The sequence below is a fragment of the Podarcis vaucheri genome (genome assembly GCF_965113315.1).
Source record: "Podarcis vaucheri genome assembly, chromosome: 7".
NCBI lineage: Eukaryota > Metazoa > Chordata > Lepidosauria > Squamata > Lacertidae > Podarcis > Podarcis vaucheri.
Genome location: NC_138765.1, coordinates 88,892,878 through 88,915,347, shown reverse-complemented (window position 1 = coordinate 88,915,347; position 22,470 = coordinate 88,892,878). Strand labels below are relative to the sequence as shown.

The 22,470-nt window shown below is 44.5% G+C and overlaps 1 protein-coding gene across 3 annotated transcripts in view; it reads right to left on the bottom strand.

Annotated features, from left to right (window-relative positions):
* The window catches only part of RPH3A (rabphilin 3A), a 119,900-nt gene that overhangs the window by 29,886 nt on the left and 67,544 nt on the right, over positions 1-22,470 (bottom strand). For 2 of the 3 annotated variants that reach the window (XM_082230047.1, XM_082230046.1), the window contains exons 7-11: positions 22,345-22,386; positions 12,531-12,692; positions 6,075-6,161; positions 3,307-3,366; positions 1,792-2,022 (exon numbers count right to left, since the gene is read on the bottom strand). In XM_082230047.1, the coding sequence (XP_082086173.1) occupies positions 1,792-2,022; positions 3,307-3,366; positions 6,075-6,161; positions 12,531-12,692; positions 22,345-22,386 (582 nt within the window). The remainder of the gene's footprint in view (positions 1-1,791; positions 2,023-3,306; positions 3,367-6,074; positions 6,162-12,530; positions 12,693-22,344; positions 22,387-22,470) is intronic. The other variant, XM_082230048.1, reaches the window with a different exon arrangement.

Genomic DNA, 22,470 nt, shown 5'->3' with positions numbered 1-22,470 from the left:
TGTCAAAGTGCAAGTAGATAAATAGGTACCGCTCCGGTGGGAAGGTAAAGGGCGTTTCCGTGCGCTGCTCTGGTTCACCAGAAGAGGCTGTCATTCTGGCCACTTGACCTGGAAGCTGTATGCCAGCTCCCTCAGCCAATAAAGCGAGATGAGCACTGCAACCCCAGAGTCGGTCACGACTGGACCTAATGGTCGGGGGTCCCTTTACCTTTTTAAGAGGCAATCAGACCGTATGCTCAGGCATCTGTGTTTGCAAGGCATATATTCCTGGCCTCTTTAGAAGGAGGCACTGCCCTGTAGGCTAAGGAAGAGCTGGATAAGTATGAGCCACTTTGGCTTAGAGTCATGTGGCCCGTTTTATGTGCCCTGCAGAGATAGGGTGCAGGGACAAAGAAAGGAGGTGGCATGGTGGATCCCTGCCATGTTGCAAATTCCATCCTCTTCGACTCTGGTCCCACTCACAGCCAGTGTGCACCCAAACACCTCGAAGCTTGTGACTCTTGGCAGAAATCAGGTCACCTGACACAAAAGTTGCTCATTCCTGCAGTTTTCTTCTCCAGTTTTAAATTACCGTATTTTTCGCTCCATAAGATGCGCCCGACCATAAGATGCACCTAGTTTTTAGAGGAGGAAAACAAGAAATATTCTGAATCTGCGCAGTGCATCTCCAGCAAAGCGGGAGGAGAAATGGAAGGGGCTCCATTTCTCCTCCCGCTTCGCTGAAGGGGCGCTGCGCAGTTCTCCCTCTCTGCACAGTGCCTCTCCAGCGAAGCGAAGTCAGAACAGCAAGAGGGATCGCTGCACAGCGAAAGCAGCGATCCCTCTTGCTGTGCTGGCTTCTGGGATAGTTGCGCAGCCTACATTCACTCCATAAGACGCACACACATTTCCCCTTACTTTTTAGGAGGGGAAAAGTGTGTCTTATAGAGCGGAAAAATGTGATATAAATTTCCCGAATAAAAAAGAAAGAGTCAAGCCATATCCTTGAATCTTGAGTTGCCTAAGGAAGCAATCTTTTATCAATTGGAAATCACTAGAGACTAATCAGTGGGGCAGGTAAAAGTAAAAGGTAAAGGACCCCTGGATGGTTAAGTCCAGTCAAAGGCGACTATGGGGTTGCAGAGCTCATCTCGCTTTCAGGCCGAGGGAGCCGACATTTGTCCACAGACAGCTTTCCGGGTCATGTGGCCAGCAGGACTAAACCGCTTCTTGCGTAACGGGACACTGTGATGGAAACCAGAGCGCACAGAAATGCCGTTTACCTTCCCGCCGCAGTGGTACCTATTTATCTACTTGCACTGGCGTGCTTTGGAACTGATAGGTTGGCCAAAGCCGAGACAGAGCAACGGTAGCTCACCCCGTCGCGGGGATTCAAACCGCCGACCTTACGATCGGCAAGCCCAAGAGGCTCAGTGGTTTAGACCACAGTGCTACCTATGTCCATGATTAGTGGGGGCAATTCTTAATTGGCAGGTCTAAGGTTGGAGCACTTCCTTATCTTTGAAGCCGTGTGCCTCTTATGGGTTCCTCTTACACAGTCATGGATAAGAAAGAAGAAATAAAGAAGGAAAGAAGGAAGGAAGGAAGGAAGGAAGGAAGGAAGGAAGGAAGGAAGGGAGGGAGGGAGGGAGGGAGGGAGGGAGGGAGGAAGGAAGGAAGGAAGGAAGGAAGGAAGGAAGGAAGGAAAGAAAGAAAGAAAGAAAGAAAGAAAGAAAGAAAGAAAGAAAGGGAAATGGCCTCTTTGCAACAAGAAAAAATGGCCTTAGCTCAGTCGTTGGAACTACAACCTACTTGCTTCGTCCGAGTCGTAGCTGTTGGCCTCATCTTCCTCCTCCTCTGGAGGAGGCTGCCGTTGGGGTGCAGGTGCAGCAGGAGGGGCAGCAGTTTGGCTGTAGGGAGCCACCTGGCGCATAGGTCTCTCCCCTGCGGGTGACGGATATCCAGAGGCAGCTTTCTCATCCCTCGATGTCCCAGCGGCAGAGATGGGGGGATCAGCTTGGGGTGGAGCCATGGAAAGACTTCCTATGCAAGCAGAGAGAAAGACAGCGAGAGGAAGGAGACTGGTCACAGGTAAGAGTTCTAGGGTAGATTTCTTTCATTTTTTCTAAAAAAATATATAGTATAGTATAGTATAGTATAGTATAGTATAGTATAGTATAGTATAGTGCAGTGGTACCTCGGGTTACATACGCTTCAGGTTACATACACTTCAGGTTACAGACTCCGCTAACCCAGAAATAGTACCTCAGGTTAAGAACTTTGCTTCAGGATAAGAACAGAAATCGTGCTTCGGCGGCGCAGCGGCAGCAGGAGGCCCCATTAGCTAAAGTGGTGCTTCAGGTTAAGAACAGTTTCAGGTTAAGAACAGACCTCCGGAACAAATTAAGTACTTAACCCGAGGTACCACAGTATAGTATAGTATAGTATAGTATAGTATAGTATAGTATAGTATAGTATAGTATAGTATAGACAGAATCCAAAAGGAAAAAGGAAAAGGAAAAACAAGACATGGTCAGGTTAACAAATACAGTCATACCTCATGTTATGTTTGCTTCATGTTACGTTCTTTCAGGTTACGTCCCGTGGCAACCCGCAAGTACCGGAAAGGGTTACTTCCGGGTTTCACCACATGAGCAGAAGTGCTAAATCGCGCTTCGCACATGCGCACAAGCATCAAATCGCGCCGCGCAGCTGCGCAGATATGGCACTTCAGGCTGTGCTGTTTTCATATTGTGAATGGGCCTCCGGAACGGATCCCGTTTGCAACCAGAGGTACCACTGTACTCAAGACGGCTCGTGCACAGATAAAATAGAACTAGCTAAAAACAAAGAAAAGATCTTTAAAATGTAAACAAACACCAATAGTATTCAAATAATATAAAAAGGTCCGTTAAAAACACAGGCAACAATTTAAAAAACTATCACTGCATCAACCCTTTCCTCAAAAACATTCAGTCCCTTGTTGTTGTTTAGTCGTTTAGTCATGTACGACTCTTCGTGGCCCCATGGACCAGAGCACGCCAGACACTCCTGTCTTCCACTGCCTCTCGCAGTTTGGTCAAACTCATGCTGGTAGCTTCGAGAACACTGTCCAACCAATTCAGTCCCTAGAGCAGTGTTTCCCAAAGTTGGGTCTCCAGCTGTTTTTGGACTACAACTCCCATCATCCCTAGCTAGCAAGACCAGTGATCAGAGATGATGGGAATTGTAGTCCGAAAACAGCTCGAGATAACAGTCTTGGGTAACACTGCCGTAGAGGCCAGATGGAATAGGAATTTGTTAATATACAAATCAAACAGTTTGTACCTTGTCTTTCTGGAAAGCGACCTCCAGGGCCTGTCCCTTGCCTCCCCGCAGCAGCTGGGCCTGCAAAGCAAAAGTCTGCACTGAACTATAGGTATTCCCAACAAGGCACTTCTATTTCTCGCTCTTTACATCTTACATTTCAAAGAGGTGCGTTTAGGAATATCCTAAGGCACGGCCGGGGAAAGGGGGTCGATCTTCTATGGGACAGCCCTTAAGATATTTGAAGATGGCTCTCATATCTCCTCTTTGTCTCCTCCACCTTCCAGGCTAAGCATACCCAATTCCTTCGACCATTCCTCATAAGGCTTTGCTTCCAGACTCTTGATCATCTCTCTATATATATGCACATAGTTTTTCAAATTAAAATTTTACATAGATCTATCAAACATAAATCATAAAAACAAGATTCCAAGGAATCGCCTGGACTTCCATTCTACCCTTTGTGGGTCCTATTATTAATCATTTCTTCCCGCATCTTTGATGATGATCCAAATCTTTTACATCTCCACTGTGTCCAGAATTCACCCTTAAACTACAAGTGATATTCCAATCCTACTAGCAATTTTAACTGTTTACAATGGTCTTTAAGATAAGTTATAAATTTTCCCCATTCCTTATTAAAATGTTGGTCTTCCTGATTTCTGACTCTTCTGGCCATTTCAGCATAGTCCATCAACTTCATCTGCCATTCTTCTCTGGTAGAAACTTTATCTTCTTTCCATCTCTGGGCCAATAACATCCATGCAGCCATGGTCACATACACAAATAGTCTATTCTGCTCCCTTGATGACCCTTGATCATTCTGTCCGCCCTGCACTGCACACCTTCCAGTTTGTCAAAATCCTTGCTGACAAACGGCTCTCTGTCCTTCCTTCATCCAGGTGACCAGAGCTCAAGGGTACATTTCAGCTGGGCAAAACAGTAAAGCAGGAAGGGAAGGCCAAGAAGGGAGGCGGTTTGGGGAGGGAATAGCCTCCAGAGTGCCCCAGGGGGCAGATAGAGAGGCCGAGGGGGCAGTTTTGGTCCTCTATCCCTGTCCTAAGACCAAGGTCTCAAAGGGACATTTCAGCTGGTCGAGGGAATGGGGGTGAATTTCATGGGGCCTGGCATGGTGCTGCCTCGTGAAGCTGCCTTGCCCCAGGGCGTTTGTAGAGATTCAAAATGGCAGCCAGCAACAGGAGAAGAAGAGGGTGTGCCAATGAGTTCACCTGCCTGCCCTCAAGATTCAGCCCCAGCACCCCCAAAAAAATACCTTGGAAGAATGGCAGATGAAGGTGATAGAGTACATGGAATTGGCAGAAATGACTGGCAGAATCCGAGATCAGGGAGAAGAGGCAGTGGAAGAAGATTGGAAAAAAATTAAAGACTACTTGCAGAAATACTGTAAAATTAATGAATTTTAAAGGGATGTTGGATTGAAAATAAGCGGTATTGGTAAAAAGATTAACAAGAATATGTAAATATGGTTTGATAATGGTGGAAAATATATATTTATAATAGGTTAAGATGCTGAGTAATGATAAATGATAGAGGGTAAGGACTTGCTGAATTAAATATCTGAACTGGAATACAAAAGGGGAGGTGTGAGGAGGTCAGGAAACTAGTAAATGAAGAATAAGATATGAAATTATTGATTTTTCTTTTTTCTTTTCTTCTCTTTATGTGTTAACTGTTTTCTATTTTGTAACTTTCATGTGTTTCGTTTTTACATTTTTGTAATTCTTTTTTATTATTATTATATTTAAAAAAAAATACCAAGAGGGCAGATCTTAGCCTCTGTTTCCTTACAGAGCTGCACACATACCATATTTTTCGCTCTATAGGACGCACCGGATCATAGGAGGGGGAGAATGGGGGGGGTATTCTTCTCCCCCTCCAAAACAAGGTGCGTCCTGTGCATTCAAGGTGCATTCACCCAAAGCCTCCGGAGTCCAGCGGGAGTTCCCACTGGGCTCCAGAGGCTTTGGGTTCCTTTCGACCTGCTCTTTGGGACTGGCGGGGGGGCGCGGCGGGGGGGGGAGACCAGGCAGGGGAGCAGCGGGAAGGCGGCGCTGCCCCCCGAGCTTGCGGGGCTGGCGGTGAATGGAAGCGCTGCTTTCCCCCACCGCCAGCCTCCAAACCAGGTTGGAGAGCAGCACAGAGGCGGCACACAGCCTTCCCGCTGCCCCCAGAGCTTGTGGGGCTGGCGGTGGGGGAAAGTGCTGCAGCCTTCCCCCCACCTTCGTACAGCCTTCGTAGCCTCCACAGGGCAGCGGCGTGAAGGCACCCCACTGCCCTGCGGAGGCTTTGCGCAGCTAACCCCAAGCTAGAACAGCGAGACGAAGCGCTGCGCAGCGCTCCGTCTCCCTGTTCTGGCTTTGGGCTTAGCCGCACAGCCTGCATTCACTCTATAGAAAGCACACACATTTCCCCTTAATTTTTGGAGGGGAAAAAGTGTGTCCTATAGAGCGAAAAATACGGTATATCAGGGCATTCAGCCTGGCAGTGAAAACAAGAGACTCTATCCCAGACTTCCTCAACTTCAGCCTTCCAGATGTTTTTGGCCTACAACTCCCATGATCCCTAGCTAGCAGGACCAGTGGTCAGGGATGATGGGAATTGTAGTCTCAAAACATCGGGAGGGCCAAGGTTGAGGTAGCCTGCTCTACCCCTTGTCCAATCCAGTAAGGAAAAGCAGCACAAGGTCTCTTGTTCCAATTTATTCTGGTTTTAAAAGGTACTGTTGGAAGGAGAGAAATACCCTGGAACTCAACAATCACCAGGCATACCTTGTTCTGCTACCTGGGCAGGTGGATTCTGGTGAGAAGCCAGAGACCTAGCACTTGCAGCCTGGGCAGAAGCAGGTTGCTTCACACCTTAAAAAAAGAAGAAAGTATAGTTGTCAGCATATCACAAAGTTCCCGGAATTTGTGTTATTGAATCTGTATTTAAATGAGAACCAGGACCTGGCAGATAAACCATTTTTTGGGATTCTCTTAATGGCAGCACAAAGGGTTAAAAAAAGGTGCATTTTTTATTTTTTTTTACTAACTTTGTTGACATTTTTAAAAACAATTACCAAGCATATAGTGTTGCCTTCCAGGACAGATGTTAAGCCTTGTGTGCAATCATCCTCATGGGCATCAATACAGAAAATCTTAAAACATTTGAAAACTTGAACACTTGATTCAGGAGAGTATGGGACATTGTCGTTAATGGGGAAATTGACCCACAAATGAAGACTGGCAAGAGGAACAAAGCACAAGGATTGCCTTTAACAGTGAAGCTTTATTTCGTTCATAAATTCTCCAGAAAACCCACAGGATTAAACTAGCTTGTGGGTCACTTAATAAGAATGTGTTTTACAGATGTATATGGCTATAAGTTGTGGTGCATGTACAGGAACACATAGATAGATGAGAATAGAAATTGTGCTCCGGCAGCGCGGCAGCAGCAGGAGGCCCCATTAGCTAAAGTGGTGCTTCAGGTTAAGAACAGTTTCAGGTTAAGTATAGACCTCCGGAACGAATTAAGTACTTAACCCGAGGTACCACTGTATGTAAATCTTGCTAATAATCAGGAACGTGACACACCTTGACCTGCCTGGCCCACTGTAACTCCACCAAATGTGTGGTGTAATTTTGACATTTACCCAATGACTCTGACTGCTTTCTTGTAACATCTCCTCAAGTTGTCTTATGAGGAAAGCGACCCCAGACTCAGTGGGAGTTCTCCAAGTTGCCAATCTAGTCACTTAAAAATGAAAACTGATTATCCCTGATCTGTCTGTACCCCCTGAGACTTTGGTCTCATCCACAGATGCCTAGAAAGCACTTTTGCTTGTCCTGAGCTTTCTTCAGCACGAGACCAAGCGGTTTTGAATTTGCTCCGCCACTTTCCCCTGGAAAACCCATTCTTTAGCACTAATCGGAACAAACAGCAATCTGTAGGAAACCCAATTGCCATTTGTTCTGATTCAGCACTAAAGATCAGATTTCCCCAGGGGAAATCAGCAGGGGAAATGGAGGTGTGGATTAGCCCTCTCTCACTACCAACGGGGCTATACCTGATGTGACTACAATTGGATTAAGTCCCAGACCCTTTGGGGGGAAAAATGGATAGCTGGGTGCGGTTACCTGTGGAAGGTGGGGGGGACACTTAACACAATCTCAGAGGCAGTCATGTTCTGCCTATTCTAAAGGCTGACTCGTGGAAATATAAAATACTAGGTTTTGGAGCACAATATTAAGCCCCGGGATTTAGCTACAAAACTGTGCAGTTTTACTCCTAAAGAAGGCAGAAAATAATCTCTCGCTTCCCCCACCAGATAAATAACTCAAGTGGGTCAGCTATATTTAGGATAAAAGGAATAAAAATACAGCCAGCGATCAGAAACTAGGAAGCGGATGAGAGAAACCATGATCAAAAACACCTTTTTAGGTTGTTGTTGTTTTAAAAAAAATATCTGCATCCATTACTCTGAAAATCCCTGAAGAAAAGATTGAGAGGTGAGATGAGAGCTGTGATGGCCTGGGACTCGGGCTTGGACTCGGAACCAGAGGAGACTCAGTCTGCACCGGATCCTTTGCCTCAGGCATCATCTGAACCAAGTCTGGGGCCTGATCCTGAAGAGTCCCAGTCTGCACAGGTTCCTCTGCAACAAACACCATCTGGGCCGAGTCAGGGGCCTGAGCCTGCCCTGGCTCCAGATGCGGGGATTACCTCGTTGCCTCCAGATGGGCCATCACTTACAGCTGCTCCACTACCAGTTGGGTCAGGGGAGGCTGAGGTGGCCCCTGGGTCTAACAACCCACCCATGTCTCCCAAGCTGCAGAGACTCAGGTCTGAGAGAAGGAGAGACGTGAGTACACACAGGAGGAGTGCTTGTATCCGGGCGAAACAGGGAGGTGAGTCGCCAGGGGATCAGGGCCGGCCGTTACCCCGACAAAGATAAAAGGCTGTCGGACTCCCCCCCCAGGTTGTGGGAGCAACATTGCTGTATGCCAGATCCTGCCTGAGATCCTGTACCTGTCCTTGCCTGGTTTCCTGCCTCATGTCCTACCTTGCCCCTGTCAGACTGACTCCTAGAGGAACCTTCAGATTCTGGACTGGTCCTGGATCGCGTTTTTCGGGTTACCACTGGGCCCAGCACAAGAGCCATCTTCAAATATCTGAAGGGCTTTCTCATGGAAGATGGAACAAGCTTTTTTCCTCCTGCTCCAGAGTCTAGGACTCGCACCAGCAGACTCAAGTTGCAACCTTAGCAAGAACTTTCTGGCGTTAAGAGCTGTTCGACGTTGGAGTGGTCCAACTCAGAAGGTGGTGGACTCTCCTTCTTTGGAGGTTTCAAAGCAGAGGTTGGATGGCCACCTGTCATGGATACTTTAGTTGTGATTCCTCCCTTGCAGGGAGTTGGACTAGATATCTCCTTGGGCGTCCCTTCCAACTCTCCAATTCTGAGTCTAAACAGAAACCCCATCAAAGGAAAGGAAAGAATTGCCCAACAGTTTGGTTGTTTTCTCCACCCACCCACTTTCTCAGACTTCCTCTATGCTCACCTGCCTCAAACAAACTTGAACGTGTTATTATCACAGCTAATGAATCCCTGACAGGCGGCCACCCGTCCAGCTTAAAAACCTGCAATGAACAAGGTGGAACGGAATGCAATTAAAAGGATTGATGGACCAGATCTGTAGAGAGGGAGAAAGGTGCCAAAGTGGATTAACTGGGGAAAGACTTTCTGTCAAGAAAAAATGAACTGTTTTCAGCCTGCAAGCAAGATGCTTAGGAATGTGACCCTGTAAAAACAGCAGCAAAGGGAACGAGAAAAGGGACCCAATATCCCTCCGCAACAGGTCTGAGAACATGGATTTGAACGACTACACACGTGAAAGGGAAATATGGAAAACAAAGTGAATACTGTTTGTGAAGTTGTATACAGTGATACCTCGAGTTACATACGCTTCAGGTTACATATGCTTCAGGTTACAGACTCCGCTAACCCAGAAATAGTACCTCGGGTTAAGAACTTTGCTTCAGGATGAGAACAGAAATCGGGCTCCGACGGCGCAGCAGCAGCAGGAGGCCCCATTAGCTAAAGTGGTGCTTCAGGTTAAGAACAGTTTCAGGTTAAGAACGGAGTTCCGGAACAAATTAAGTACTTAACCCGAGGTACCACTATACAGTGGACACTTGGGTGGCAAACCTGATCCATGCAGGAAGCACATTCGCAACCCGCAGCACTGTGTCTGCGCACGCGCAGGTTGCAATTTGGCGCTTCTGTGCATGCGCAAGCATCAAAACCTGGAACTACCCATTCCGGTACTTTCGGGTTTGGCGTGGTGCGCAACCCAAAATTGCGCAATCCAAAGAGTCTGTAACCTGAGGTATGAATGTACTGGCAGCTGTGAGAATGCTTTACATCTAGTGAAGATTTCAAGCGGATTTTAAGAAAAAAGGAAGCGGCAACAACAGACGAGATTGACATATGTTGGCAACAGTAGTGGGAAACCTGATTATTATTTCAAGTATTAAATTAAATAAATTAGGCTTGATTTGTATCAATTTGGAAAACCAATAAAAATTATTATTATTTTTAAAGTAAACTGGAAGCAAAAACAAAAAAACAAAAAACCTGCAATGAAGGAGAGTCCACCACCTTTTGAGGGAGTCTGTTCCACTGTCGAACAGCTCTTACTGTCATAAACTTCTTCCTAGTATTTAGTCAGAATTTCCTTTCCTGTCACTGGAATCCATCAGTTCAGGTCCTGCCCTCTGGAGCAGCAGGGGAAAAAGTTTGCTCCATCTATTATGGGCCAGCCCTTCAGATCATTGAAGACAGCTCTCTGAGATACCTCTCAGTCTTCTCTTCTCCAAGCTAAACAAACCCAACTCTCTATACAGTGGTACCTTGGGTTACATACGCTTCAGGTTACAGACTCCGCTAACCCAGAAATATTACCTCGGGTTAAGAACTTTGCTTCAGGATGAGAACAGAAATTGTGCTCCGGCGGCGCGGCTGCAGCAGGAGGCCCCATTAGGTAAAGTGGTGCTTCAGGTTAAGAACAGTTTCAGGTTAAGTATGGACCTCCGGAACGACTTAGGTACTTAACCAGAGGTACCACTGTACCACGATTTACCCGAAGAGAAGCCCCTGCGGAACTCTAGAGAACTTTTTATCCCCAGCGGACAGATGCAGGATTGTACTTTAATTGAGTTTGCACTGTGGCAAGATTTGGACAGGAGAGATCCTGGCACACAGTCAGCCAGTTTGCTGCCCCAGATCTTGAGATAATGAGATCAAACATTGCAGCATCGTTTTTTGCAATTCAGCCAAGATGAAAGCCAGCAGTCCATATGGCAGGAGGCGAGGGGATTACATGATGGGTATATCTCTTCTGCGGCAGGCTGTTTAAACATTCCCTCCATCGCGGAGGAATCTTGGGTCCTTTCCAGTTTGTGTTTAGCTCACAGGGCAAAAACCTACCCTCTTGGCTCCCCCAGCTAAGACCCCATCAAAAGACCCCGTCATTCCTACAGTTCCCATCTAGGGAGACTCGCTCCTTGACAGATGCTGTCCATCAGCTGTTAGCTTTTTTCTGTACCAGGGCAATTTCCAAGGCCATAGTACACCAAAGTCTAAAGAGACAACGCAGCTGCGAAGCGGGGAAACACAACTGACAGCATCACAAACACAGCAGCTGTATTAATGTCAACTTGTGAAGCTGCAGTCGGTACAGAATGCTGCAGCACGATTGCTGGCAGGAATGAGACCCCAACAGCATAGAACACCTGTGCCCAGAGAGCGGCGCTGGCTGCCAATTTGCTACTGGGCCAAGTCCAAGGTGTTTATATTGGTACATAAAACCTTTAACAACTTGGGACCAGCTTACCTGTGAGAACACCTTGCCTCATATACGCTCCCTCGACTGCTTTGATCTGCAGAGCTGGCATCGCTACAGGTGCCACATAATCCTCGTTACACATTTATAAGAAATCAGTCTTTCAGTATGGCAGCACACAAACTTTGGAACTCCCTCCATATTGACATCAGGCAATCACTTCTTTTGGCACCTGCTAAAAACCTTTTTCTTTAGACAAGCCTACTCAGGTGTTTACAAAGTCAGCGAGAGTTTTAATGCTTTTAGCTTCCTGCTGATGTTAAAAATCCTTTTTCCCCTGTTTTTCAAATAGCTGTTTTCAACTGCATTTACTGTTTCATTGTTTCTGTAAATTGCTTTGAAATTTGTTTGGGGTTTTCTTTTGCAAACAAGTGGCATATCAATTTATTAAGTAAAAATAAATTAAGGCGTTATAAAGGCATTTTTCCTAAAAATCATAGAATTGTAGTGTTGGAAAGGACCCAAATAGGTAGAATGTGAACCTGTGTTTTCATCGGTTTAGGGTTTGCTGTTGGTTTTAATTATTATCTGAATGCTTTAAATGGCTGTTTTTAAGATGGTGACAACTCTTGCCTGCCTCCAGTCTGTAAAGATCTCACCTGTTCTCCCAGGTGAGCAGCATGGGGCTTGGCTTGGGGCACTAGAATATATTATGGGTGGAACATTCTCACATGAGTGCAGGTACCGTATTTTTCGCCCTATAGGACGCACTTTTCCCCCTCCAAAAATGAATGGGAAATGTGTGTGCATCCTATGGGGCGAATGCAGGCTTTCGCTGAAGCCTGGAGAGCGAGAGGGGTCGGTGCACACCGACCCCTCTCGCTCTCCAGGCTTCAGGAAGCTATCCGCAAGCTTGCGGAGCCCGGCAGGAGTTCCCTCTGGGCTCCGCAGGCTTGCGGATAGGTGCTTGCAGCCCGAAGTCCGGGGAGCGCGGCACTGCACACCCCAGGCTTCGGACAGCTATCCGCAAGCCTGCAGAGCACGGCAGGAGTTCCTGCCGGATGCCGCAGGCTTGCAGATAGCTGCCCTAAGCCCGGGGTGCGCAGCGGGCTACAGCGCTGCACTCCCCGGGCTTTGGATAGCAGCAAGCTCCGGGAGCGATGGCGAGGTTGAGCGCAACCTTGCCTTCGCTCCCGGACCCCCAGCCCCGAGGCTAAAAACGAAGCCAAGAGAGCTAGTGGGATCAATCCCGCTTGCTGTCATGGCTTCTTTGCTCTTTGGGGCTTGGGGGGGGGAAATAATTTTTTTTTCTTATTCCCCCCCCCCCAAAAAAAGCGCGCCCTATGGGCCGGTGCGCCCTATAGGGCGAAAAATACGGTAGTTCTCTGCCTGCTTCTCGCTCACCTCCAGGGCTTTGACCAGCTTCATTCTCTCTAGTGTGTTCCCAGTTTTGGGTGTCCTCACTAATATATTCGCTGCCACCAGGCGCCATCTTGGCCTCAGAAGGTTTGCGGCTAATTTGTGGATAATTTCTCCGACTCGAAGCAGCTGTGGTTGGCTCAGCGCCTGCATAGACATCAGAAAAAGAGGGGCAGGGGCACAAACAGTAGGGAAGTTACTTTCCCATCGGAACAGCAGATGCAAAGAAATTCAGCTGGAAGTCATGACAACTGCAAGCAGGAAGGAAATGCAAGAAAACTGCAGACTGCAGAAAGGAGGGCTATTTGCTTCCTGGAAGCTCGCCAACTGACCTGCGGTGAAATCACAGAGAGGGCTTAGCATCCAGTGATGAAGGGAAAGTGTTAAGTTGTGGGTGAACATATCAGACGACACAGCGATTCTTCAAACAGCTCTTGTTTATTCACAGGCCAGAACAGAACTGAACTGAAGGGTTCAGCCAGCCTGCTTATATAGAGCTCCAGTACAACGCAACTGTAACACTTTCTGTAACTATCCAATCACTGAACGTCACTTTCAATCCCTTATTTGCATATGTGGACCTGAGTGAAAACTATCTACAGTATCCCCCTGCTGGTCCAGGGTGAGAACTTCAGTACATAACAGAAAGGATCAGTTGCAGAATGCTGACAACAAACATGACTCCAGTGCAGTGCGAATGGACAATATTTGGGCCGGGGGAATATCTTCATATAACCCTGTTCTAAAACTGTTTACTTTACATATTGCTCAGCTTGAACTTTAGCATATAAAATAAGAGAACAGGAAGAACATACATTTAGAGAAGATTGGAAAACGTTTATTGAATATATGGGAAATTATTGTGTACAGCTGAAAACGTGGACAACATTAAGATAAATTCAACAGCGTAACTAAGTTTTGATGGATGTAATGGTGGAATACTGAATGGTTTAGTTTTTGTAAAACGTGCAGGGATTTATGCTATGCAAAAAGAACCATGGAAAGAGAAGAAGGGAAGTCACAGATATTTTAAGGACATGAAAGTGAGTGTTTTAAATTGTATCACAGAAAATTTAATAAAAATTATATTAAAAATTATATTTTATATATATTTTGGCCTGGGAATAAACAAGTGTGAGTTGATCTCCTGTGCTGTTTCCTCGCTTGGCATGTTGTGTATCTTAAAGTCATTGCCTTGTTTTGTAGGACGCCTTACCCCCAACCTGCAAACTGCCGGTTCTGTAGAGGTCGCTTGTGGCTTTTAAGTTCTACGTGCAAGGAACTCTGCATAGGCCCAGAGGCTCAGCTCTGGCACTGAAAACGGGTTCTAGGGCTAGAGCACTTGGGACCTCTAAGTTCTCTCAAAATCTCTTTTCTGATGAGAGCAGCTTTTGCATCTCATTTGGAAACCAAGGACCCAGAGTCTGGAGGAAGAATGGGGAGGCACACAATGCCAGATGTTTGAAGTCCAGTGTAAAGTTTCCACAGTCTGTGTTGATTTGGGGGGCCATGTCATCAGCTTGTGTTGGTCCACTGTGCTTCATTAAGTCCAGGGTCAACACAGCCGTCTACCAGGAGATTTTGGAGCTCTTCATGCTTCCTTCCACAGATGAGCTTTATGGGGATGCTGACTTCATTTTCTTTTTTTTTTTATAATAATTTTTATTGCATTTTTTCCAAATTACAGAAAGAACAAAAGGAAAGGCAGAATAGAAGAAAAAAAGAAAAAAGAACAGAAAATCACAACCATTTCAACAACTTATTTCAAATTTCCATTGGACTTCCCCACATCTCCCACATAATGCATTCTTGATAATAAAGTTATCAGCAAATTATACCCTTATTTCGTGTGTTTCTTTATATTTTCAGTTGCAATTTAAGTTTAAATCTCTTATTCTCCATTTACTCTAAAAATATAACATAATGTCATTTTTACCCATTTAAACTTTGATTCTTTCATGAATGTTATCAATTTCATAGATAATTAAATTTCATTGCTGGGGCTAACGTTCCAAATCGTACGGCATCTTATGTTTCATACAACTTATAATACTTTTGCAAATAGTCTTTACATTTTTTCCAGTCCTCCTCCATTGCCTCTTCTCCCAAGTCTCGGATCCTTGCAGTCATCTCGGCCAGTTCCATGTAGTTCATCAATTGCGTCTGCCAATCCTCCAGTGTGGGCAAATCTTGGGTCTTCCAATGCTTAGCGATAAGGATTCTTGCTGCTGTTGTAGCATACATAAAAAAAGTTCTATCCTTTTTTAACACCTTCTGGCCGACAATGCCCAGAAGGAAGGCCTCTGGTTTCTTGGGGAAGGTGTACTTGAACACCTTTTTTAACTCGTTATAGATCATTTCCCAAAAGGCCTTCACTCTTGGACAAGTCCACCAGAGGTGAAAGAATGTCCCTTCAGCCTCCTTGCATTTCCAACATTTATTGTCAGACAAATGGTATATCTTAGCAAGCTTGACTGGGGTCATGTACCACCTGTATACCATTTTCATAATGTTTTCTTTCAAGGCATTACATGCCGTAAATTTCATACCGGTGGTCCATAACCTTTCCCAGTCCTCAGACATAATATTGTAACCAATGTCTTGAGCCCATTTTATCATGGCTGATTTAACTATCTCATCCTGAGTATTCCATTTAAGCAGCAAGTTGTACATTCTCGATAATACCTTGGTCTTTGGTTCTAACAACTCTGTCTCAAGTTTCGATTTTTCCACCTGGAATCCTATTTTTTTATCTAGCTTAAAAACCTCATTAATTTGGGCATAGTGTAGCCAATTTTGCACCTTATCCTTTAATTTTTCAAAGCTCTGCAACCTCCAATTACCTCCAATGTTTTCTATTATTTCCCAATATTTCGGCCAATATGCCTCCATATTGGATGTTTTCCGAGCTTTGGCCTCTATTGGTGAGATCCACCTCGGAGTTTTACTTTCCAATAAGTCTTTGTATTTTTTCCAGACCATATATATTGCTTTTCTGACAATATGGTTTTTGAACATTCCATGTGTTTTCCCCTTGTCATACCACAAATACGCATGCCAACCTAACGAATTATTGAAGCCTTCCAGATCTAGGACATCAGTGTTTTCCAATAAGATCCAATCTTTCATCCAGCAGAAGGCCGCAGCTTCATAATATAACCTTAAGTCCGGCAGGGCAAACCCCCCTCTCTCCTTTGCATCAGTTAGTATTTTAAACTTTATTCGGGGCTTTTTGCCCTGCCAGACAAACCTAGAAATATCCCTCTGCCACTTTCCAAAACATTCCACTCTGTCCACGACCTGCAAGGCTTGAAACAAAAACAACATCTTTGGCAAAACGTTCATTTTTATAGCTGCAATTCGGCCTAACAAGGATAATTTCAATCTTGACCAAATTTCTAGATCTTTTTTGACTTCTGACCAACGTTTTTCATAGTTATCTTTAAATAGATTCAAATTCTTAGAAGACAGATTGACCCCCAGGTATTTCACTTTTTTAACAATGTTTAGTTCTGTTTCCTTCTGAAACCCCTCTGTTTCAGTAACCGTCAAGTTTTTCCCTAACACCTTAGTTTTTTGTTTGTTCAGCTTAAAACCCGCCACCCGACCAAATTTCTGAATCAATTCCAAAACTCTTTTTGTACTAGGTTCTGGCTCCTGTAATGTTAAAACCAAGTCATCTGCAAATGCTTTCAGTTTATATTGTTTCGCTCCGACCCGTATTCCTTGTACCTGCCGATCCTCCCTTATCATATTCAGCAAAACCTCCAGGACTGAAATAAACAACAGAGGGGATAGGGGGCACCCCTGGCGTGTTCCTTTTTCAATATGAAGTTCTTCTGTCACCACATTGTTCACTATCAACTTAGCTTTTTGTTCTGAATAGATTGCCTCTATTCCATTCTCAAACCCCCTTCCCACTCCCATCCCTTCCAAGTTTTTCTTCATGAATTTCCAAGAAATGTTGTCAAAGGCCTTCTCCGCATCAATAAAAATTAACACTGCTTTGGTGTTAATATTTGTTTGTAAAAGTTCCAGAATATCGATAATATTCCTGGTGTTATCAAACAAATGTCTACCTGGGAGAAAGCCTGCTTGGTCCTTATGGATTACTTCATTTAATACTTTTTTAAATCTGTTAGCCAAAACATCCGCAAATATTTTGTAATCCACGTTTAGGAGTGAGATGGGGCGGTAGTTCTTAAGTTGAGTCTTTTCAGTTTCCACTTTAGGTATCAGTGTGATGAATGCTTCTTTCCACGTATCTGGTGCCCTCCCTCCCCCCATAATCTGGTTACAAACCTCCATTAATGGTTGTATCAAATAGTCTTTTAACATTCTGTAGTACTTGGAGGTGAGTCCATCAGGGCCTGGAGATTTGCCTAGTTGCATATTCTGAATGGCATCCTCGATTTCCTGTTGTGTTATTTTACAATTCAAGATTGATCTCTTCTCTTGAGATAATTTTGGTAGGCCGTTGTCTTTCAAGAATTGTTCTATCTCAGTTGCTTCCTCGGATTCTTGTGTGTACAGTTTTTTAAAGTATTTCTGGAAACACTTTCTAATTTCTCCCGGTTTCTGAATGTTTTTCCCTTCAACTTCTAAGTTGGTGACATAATTTAATTTTTGTCTCTTTTTCAACTGCCAAGCTAGCAGTTTCCCACATTTGTTCGCAGATTCAAAAGATCTTTGTTTCATTTGTTTGATTTTCCATTCCACTTCTTGGTTAATCAATTTCGCATATTGTGACTGGTGAAATTTGATTTCTCTTAAAGTCTCTTTTGATTTTGGATTCACTCTTAATTTTTTCTCTCCATCTCTTATCTTCTCCAATATCTTGTCTTTTTTACCATTCCAAAGTTTTTTCTTGATCGTATTCTGTTGTATCAGAAACCCTCTCATAACAGCTTTGCTTGCGTCCCAGATTATTCTTTTTTCCACCGAGGTATTCAAGTTAATTTCAAAATAGTCCTTTAAAGCTTTTTGGGCCTTCTTTACAATCTCTTGATCTCTTAACAGGTTGTCATTCATTTTCCATCTGAAGGAGTCGGCAGTAGTAAATCTCATTTCCATTTTCAGAGCGTTATGGTCGGAGCAAGTCTTTGGGCAGATTTCTATTTTTGTAGTCTTAGGTGCCAGCCCTCTAGTTGCCCAAATTTGGTCGATTCTTGTCCATGACAGGTGGGCCTCAGAGAAGAAAGTTCCTTCTTTACCTAGGGGGTTTCTCGTCCTCCATAAATCAATTAGGTCCATATTGTCAGTTAGTTCAAAGAAAGTTTTTGGTAGTCTTCCATCTTTAGTCAGATTCTGATTCTGTGACTTATCCATAAAAGTAGAGACGACCCCATTCATATCTCCCATCATAATGATGTTGGAATAGTCCAGATAGTCCAGTAGTGTCTCATGCAGCTTCTTATAAAATTCTGATTTCCCCTCATTTGGTGCATAGATTCCTAATATCAAAACTTTCTCTCCTTGAGTCGAAATTTCAATAGCCAGGATTCTTCCTTGTTCATCTTTAAACAAAAATTTTGGTGATAAATTCTCCTTGGCGTAGATCACCACGCCTCTCTTCTTAACTCTATCTGATGAGATAAATTCTTGGCCTAATCTTTTATTTATTAACACCTTCCTGTGTAACCTGGTCACATGGGTTTCTTGCAAACAAATTATATCCAAATTCTCTTTCTTTAGAATATGGAAGATCCTTTTGCGTTTTTCTGGGGAATTCGCGCCATTAATGTTCCAACTATACAGCTGCAGAGACATCCTGTATCAATCTGTTGTTACTCTTGTTGGGCGTCTTCTTTTTTGTCCAAATCCGAGGGTGGTAACTCTTTTCCAGACTCTGGTGGTGGCCAAATAGCTGCCACTCCTTTCTGCAAGTCTTCTCCGTGGTCGTGTAGGAACTTCTGGCTGTCCTCTTTCGTTTTGATTTTTGTCTTCTTTCCTTTGTATTTGAATGAGAGGCCTTGTGGGAACTCCCACCTGTATGGTATTCCGTTACCTCTCAAAAGTCCAGCTAGGTCAGTGTAGTTAGATCTGAGATCCAGTAATTGTTTAGGAATATCCTTGTAGATTTGTGCTCTTCTGTCCTGGATCTCAAGTGCTTTGTTAAAATGTAGGTCGAGTAGCTTGTCTCTCTCCTGCTTAGTCCTTAAGATAATCAAACAGTCTCTAGGTCTGTCCTTCCCAGCAGCCCTTCCCAATCTGAATGCAGTTGTTATTTTAAAGTCTGTATCTTCGTTTATACCCCAGAATTTAGAAAATTCTGCTGTTAAGAAGCCAATCAAGTCCTCTTTCTCAATCTCTGGGATAGAGCGTAATCTCAAATTATTTTCCCTGTTTCGCAGTTCCACCAAAGACAGATAGGCCTGCTGGTCAGTAATATGTTTATGGAGCGGCCTTACCTCTCCTTTCAATTCCTCCACTTCTTTAGTTGCTGCTTCTGCTTTTTCATTCGCAGCCTCGGCCAATTTTCGATTTTCAGATACAACGTCCTTTAGATTTCCAATATCTTGTGAATGCTTAGCCACCTGTTCAGAGAGTTTGGTAATTGAAGATGTGGCTAAGTCAATTTTTGCAGTTTGATCATCCACTTTTTTGTTCAAAATTGCAAATTGTTGTAACATTTCCTCTAGAAGAATGTTAGATCCCCCAGCTGCCATATCTTCACTTGTTAACTGTTCAAGTTCTTCAGCTGGGGTTGTTGGTGATGGTACAGCCTGTAGAACCGCAGGGACTGAAGATCTGCGAGCCTGGGAAACCAGAGTTGTTTGTACCAATTTGCCTTTCCCTGCTTTCGACGCAGCTCTTGTTTTTATTCGGTCGCTCATTCCACACCTGTCTTTGGGTTCAAGGTCAAGCTGTCAAAAGTTCCATGGGAAAGACAGGCCTCAGAGTGAATAACCAGACCACAGAGAGACAAAACAAAGTTGATTCTCAGGAAATTGTAAATCCCAAACTCCACTAGAGGGAGTATTGTTCAGTTCATGAAAGAAGAAACAAAGTTTCAGTCGCCATTAAAGTTCCTACAGTTAAATAAATTAACCAATGTCTTTAGAGAAGACCTTTTCCCTCTGGCAGAGCCCTCTCAATTTTGCCACAATAGTTTCTTAGAGGGTGCAAAATACAGTTGCTTAATTGTATCCACCAGTAATGCCTCTAAGTATCTGTTTCAGCTTTGTAAGTGTATCCGCAAAACAACCTTTTGCCCACTGCAAATCCGGGACTAGGGGTTTTCAAGTCTTTAAAGTTTTTAAAAGTCTAGCAGAGGAGAAAAACCCCAAACAGAGTAAACCCAATAGCAGGAAAATAAAGATAACTTGCCTTTCCCTTCAGTTTCCAACTTCTCCAGACGTATGCTGTCTCTCATTTAAAAACCCTTTTGTACTGCTTCCAGCTTGTCAGTTCCTTTGCCTTTGATCACTAAGCACCACCGGGAGACGGACTTCCTTTTTCTCGTCTCCCGCTTTCAGCCGAATTCACGAATTTGTAATCCAATCTCAAATAAGTCTTACTCACGAGTAGTTAATTTGTAATCCAATGTAAAGGAAGAAAGGTCGGCGCTCATCCGTAACAGCCGCGCGGCTTCACTCCCGCAGAAAGAGCGATGAATCCACAGCACCGCTTCCCCTCCGCGCTTCCGGAGCCCCTTATGGGGTCCCTTCTTCGTTTTGGGGGTCGCTCTGGGTGCCCGCCGGATCCCACGGCCACGAGCTCACTCTGCTCGTGGTTTAACTTAGTGGGTCGTCGCTTTGCCGCAGCGAACGACCCTTTTCTGCGGAGCCCCTCTTCGCAGCGCAAAGAGGACCGCCATTACTCGTTTCGCGCCGCCTCCGGAAGTCGGGATGCTGACTTCATTTTCCAGCAGGACTTTGGCACCTGCCCACACTGCCAAAAGTACCAAAACCTGGTTCAATGCCCATGGGATTACTGTGCTTGATTGGCCAGCAAACTCGCCTGACCTGAACCCCATAGAGAATCTATGGGGCATTGCCAAGAGAAAGATGAGACACATGAGACTGAGCAATGCAGAAGAGCTGAAGGTTGCTATTGAAGCTTCCTGGTCTTCCATAACACCTTAGCAGTGCCACAGGCTGATAGCATCCATGCCACGCCGCATTGAGGCAGTAATTGATGCAAAAGGGGCCCAAACCAAGTACTGAGTACATATGCATGCTTCTACCTCTCAGAGGTCCAATATTGCTCTATTTGCAATCCTTGTTTTGCTGATTTCATTTAATATTCTAATTTTCTGAGATTGTTAATTTGGAGTTTTCATCAGCTGTACGCCATAATATCACAATTATAACAAATAAAGGCTTGACATATCTCGCTTTGCATGTGATGAGTCTATCTCATATATTAGTTTCACCTTTTAAGTTGAATTACTGAAATAAATGAACTTTTCGATGCTATTCTAATTTTCCGAGTTTCACCTGTAAGAAAGGTATGAGCCTGGGGGGAGCAGTTACCCTTTATTCCACATGGGAAGGAGGGAGGGAATTTGGAATAGATTGACTTTTTATAGATTTTTAAAGATTTCTTTTTAGATTTTTAGATTCTTACTCACATCAAGCGAATGGCAATTTTACTGGCTCGCTGTGCCAAGGGGGAAGGAGATTCTTCGCAATTAGGAAAAGAGACTTGGCTTTCCAGCTGACAGCTAAGAGCCAGGCCACAATTGCAGTGTGCCAGCGCTTGCGTGCATCATCTGCCGCCACAACGAGCAAACTAATGACTGTCTTGACGGCATCAATCACCCAGCCAACGCCTGGCATTCCCGTGGGTGCCAGGCTCTTCCCTGCGATTTGCAGGCTGATCCAGATTTTAATAATGGGGCAATCACTCAAGATTAGCACCTCCTGATGAGCAGCTGACAGCCCCTCAGAATGACAGCGGAAGACAAAAGCTCATCAGTCTCTCAGGCCCAAATGGTGGGAAGAAGGAAGCACCAGGGAACTCGCCCCCAGTAAAACAGTTGCGTAAGGCCAAACTGGTCCAAGTTACTGGTTAGTTTGCAAGGAGAAAGAGGTGCAGGGGCTGCTGAAAGATGCTGAAAAGTCAGGATTTCACCCACTGAAGCCAGTAGAGAAAATTCACTGCACAGAGGGAGGAAGGGTTCTGACAAGTTCAGTTCCTGTTTCTTATTTTTCTGATCTTAAGCTAGGTTCTCAACATTTTTGCATCAGTTTGTTTAAACTCTTTTAGTGCACTTTTCTCCTAATACATTGGTGCCTTGGTTCTCAAACTTAATCCGTTCCGGATGCCCGTTCCAAAACCAAAGCGTTCCAAAACCAAGGCACGCTTTCCCATAGAAAGTAATGCAAAATGGATTAATCTGTTCCAGACTTTTAAAAACAACCCCTAAAACAGCAGTTTAACACCTAACGAGACCCTTGATCCATAAAATGAAAGCAATAAACAATGTACTGCAGTCACACAATCACTCCATCAATCAGTAGCTGAACTGGGTTCCACACAGTCACAAAAACAAAAAATCCACAAAAAGCAAAATAAATAGCAAAAATAGACAGACCTCAGTGTGGCATTCAAAACGAAGGCGTAACACTCAAAATGGAGCACATTCAGCTTCCAAAAAATGTTCGCAAACCAGGACACTTACTCCCGGGTTCACAGTTTTTGGGTTCCAAGTTGTTTGAGTACCAAGGCGTTTGAGAACCAAGGTACCACTGTACATTCATTTTTGAAAGCAATTTCCCCACGTAGAATACATTGGAAAAGATACAAATGCAATGAAGAGGAATAAATATGCCAAAGAAGTAAGATTTCTTACCATAGGATTCCTGCTCGATGGGGGCAGCTGCTTCAGCTTGACCTTGGAAACAAAAGGAAGGGATTGTTTATTGAAAGGAAGTGAACAGGGCTGTCTTAAGCTTATGCGGCGCTGGGGTGCAAAGCT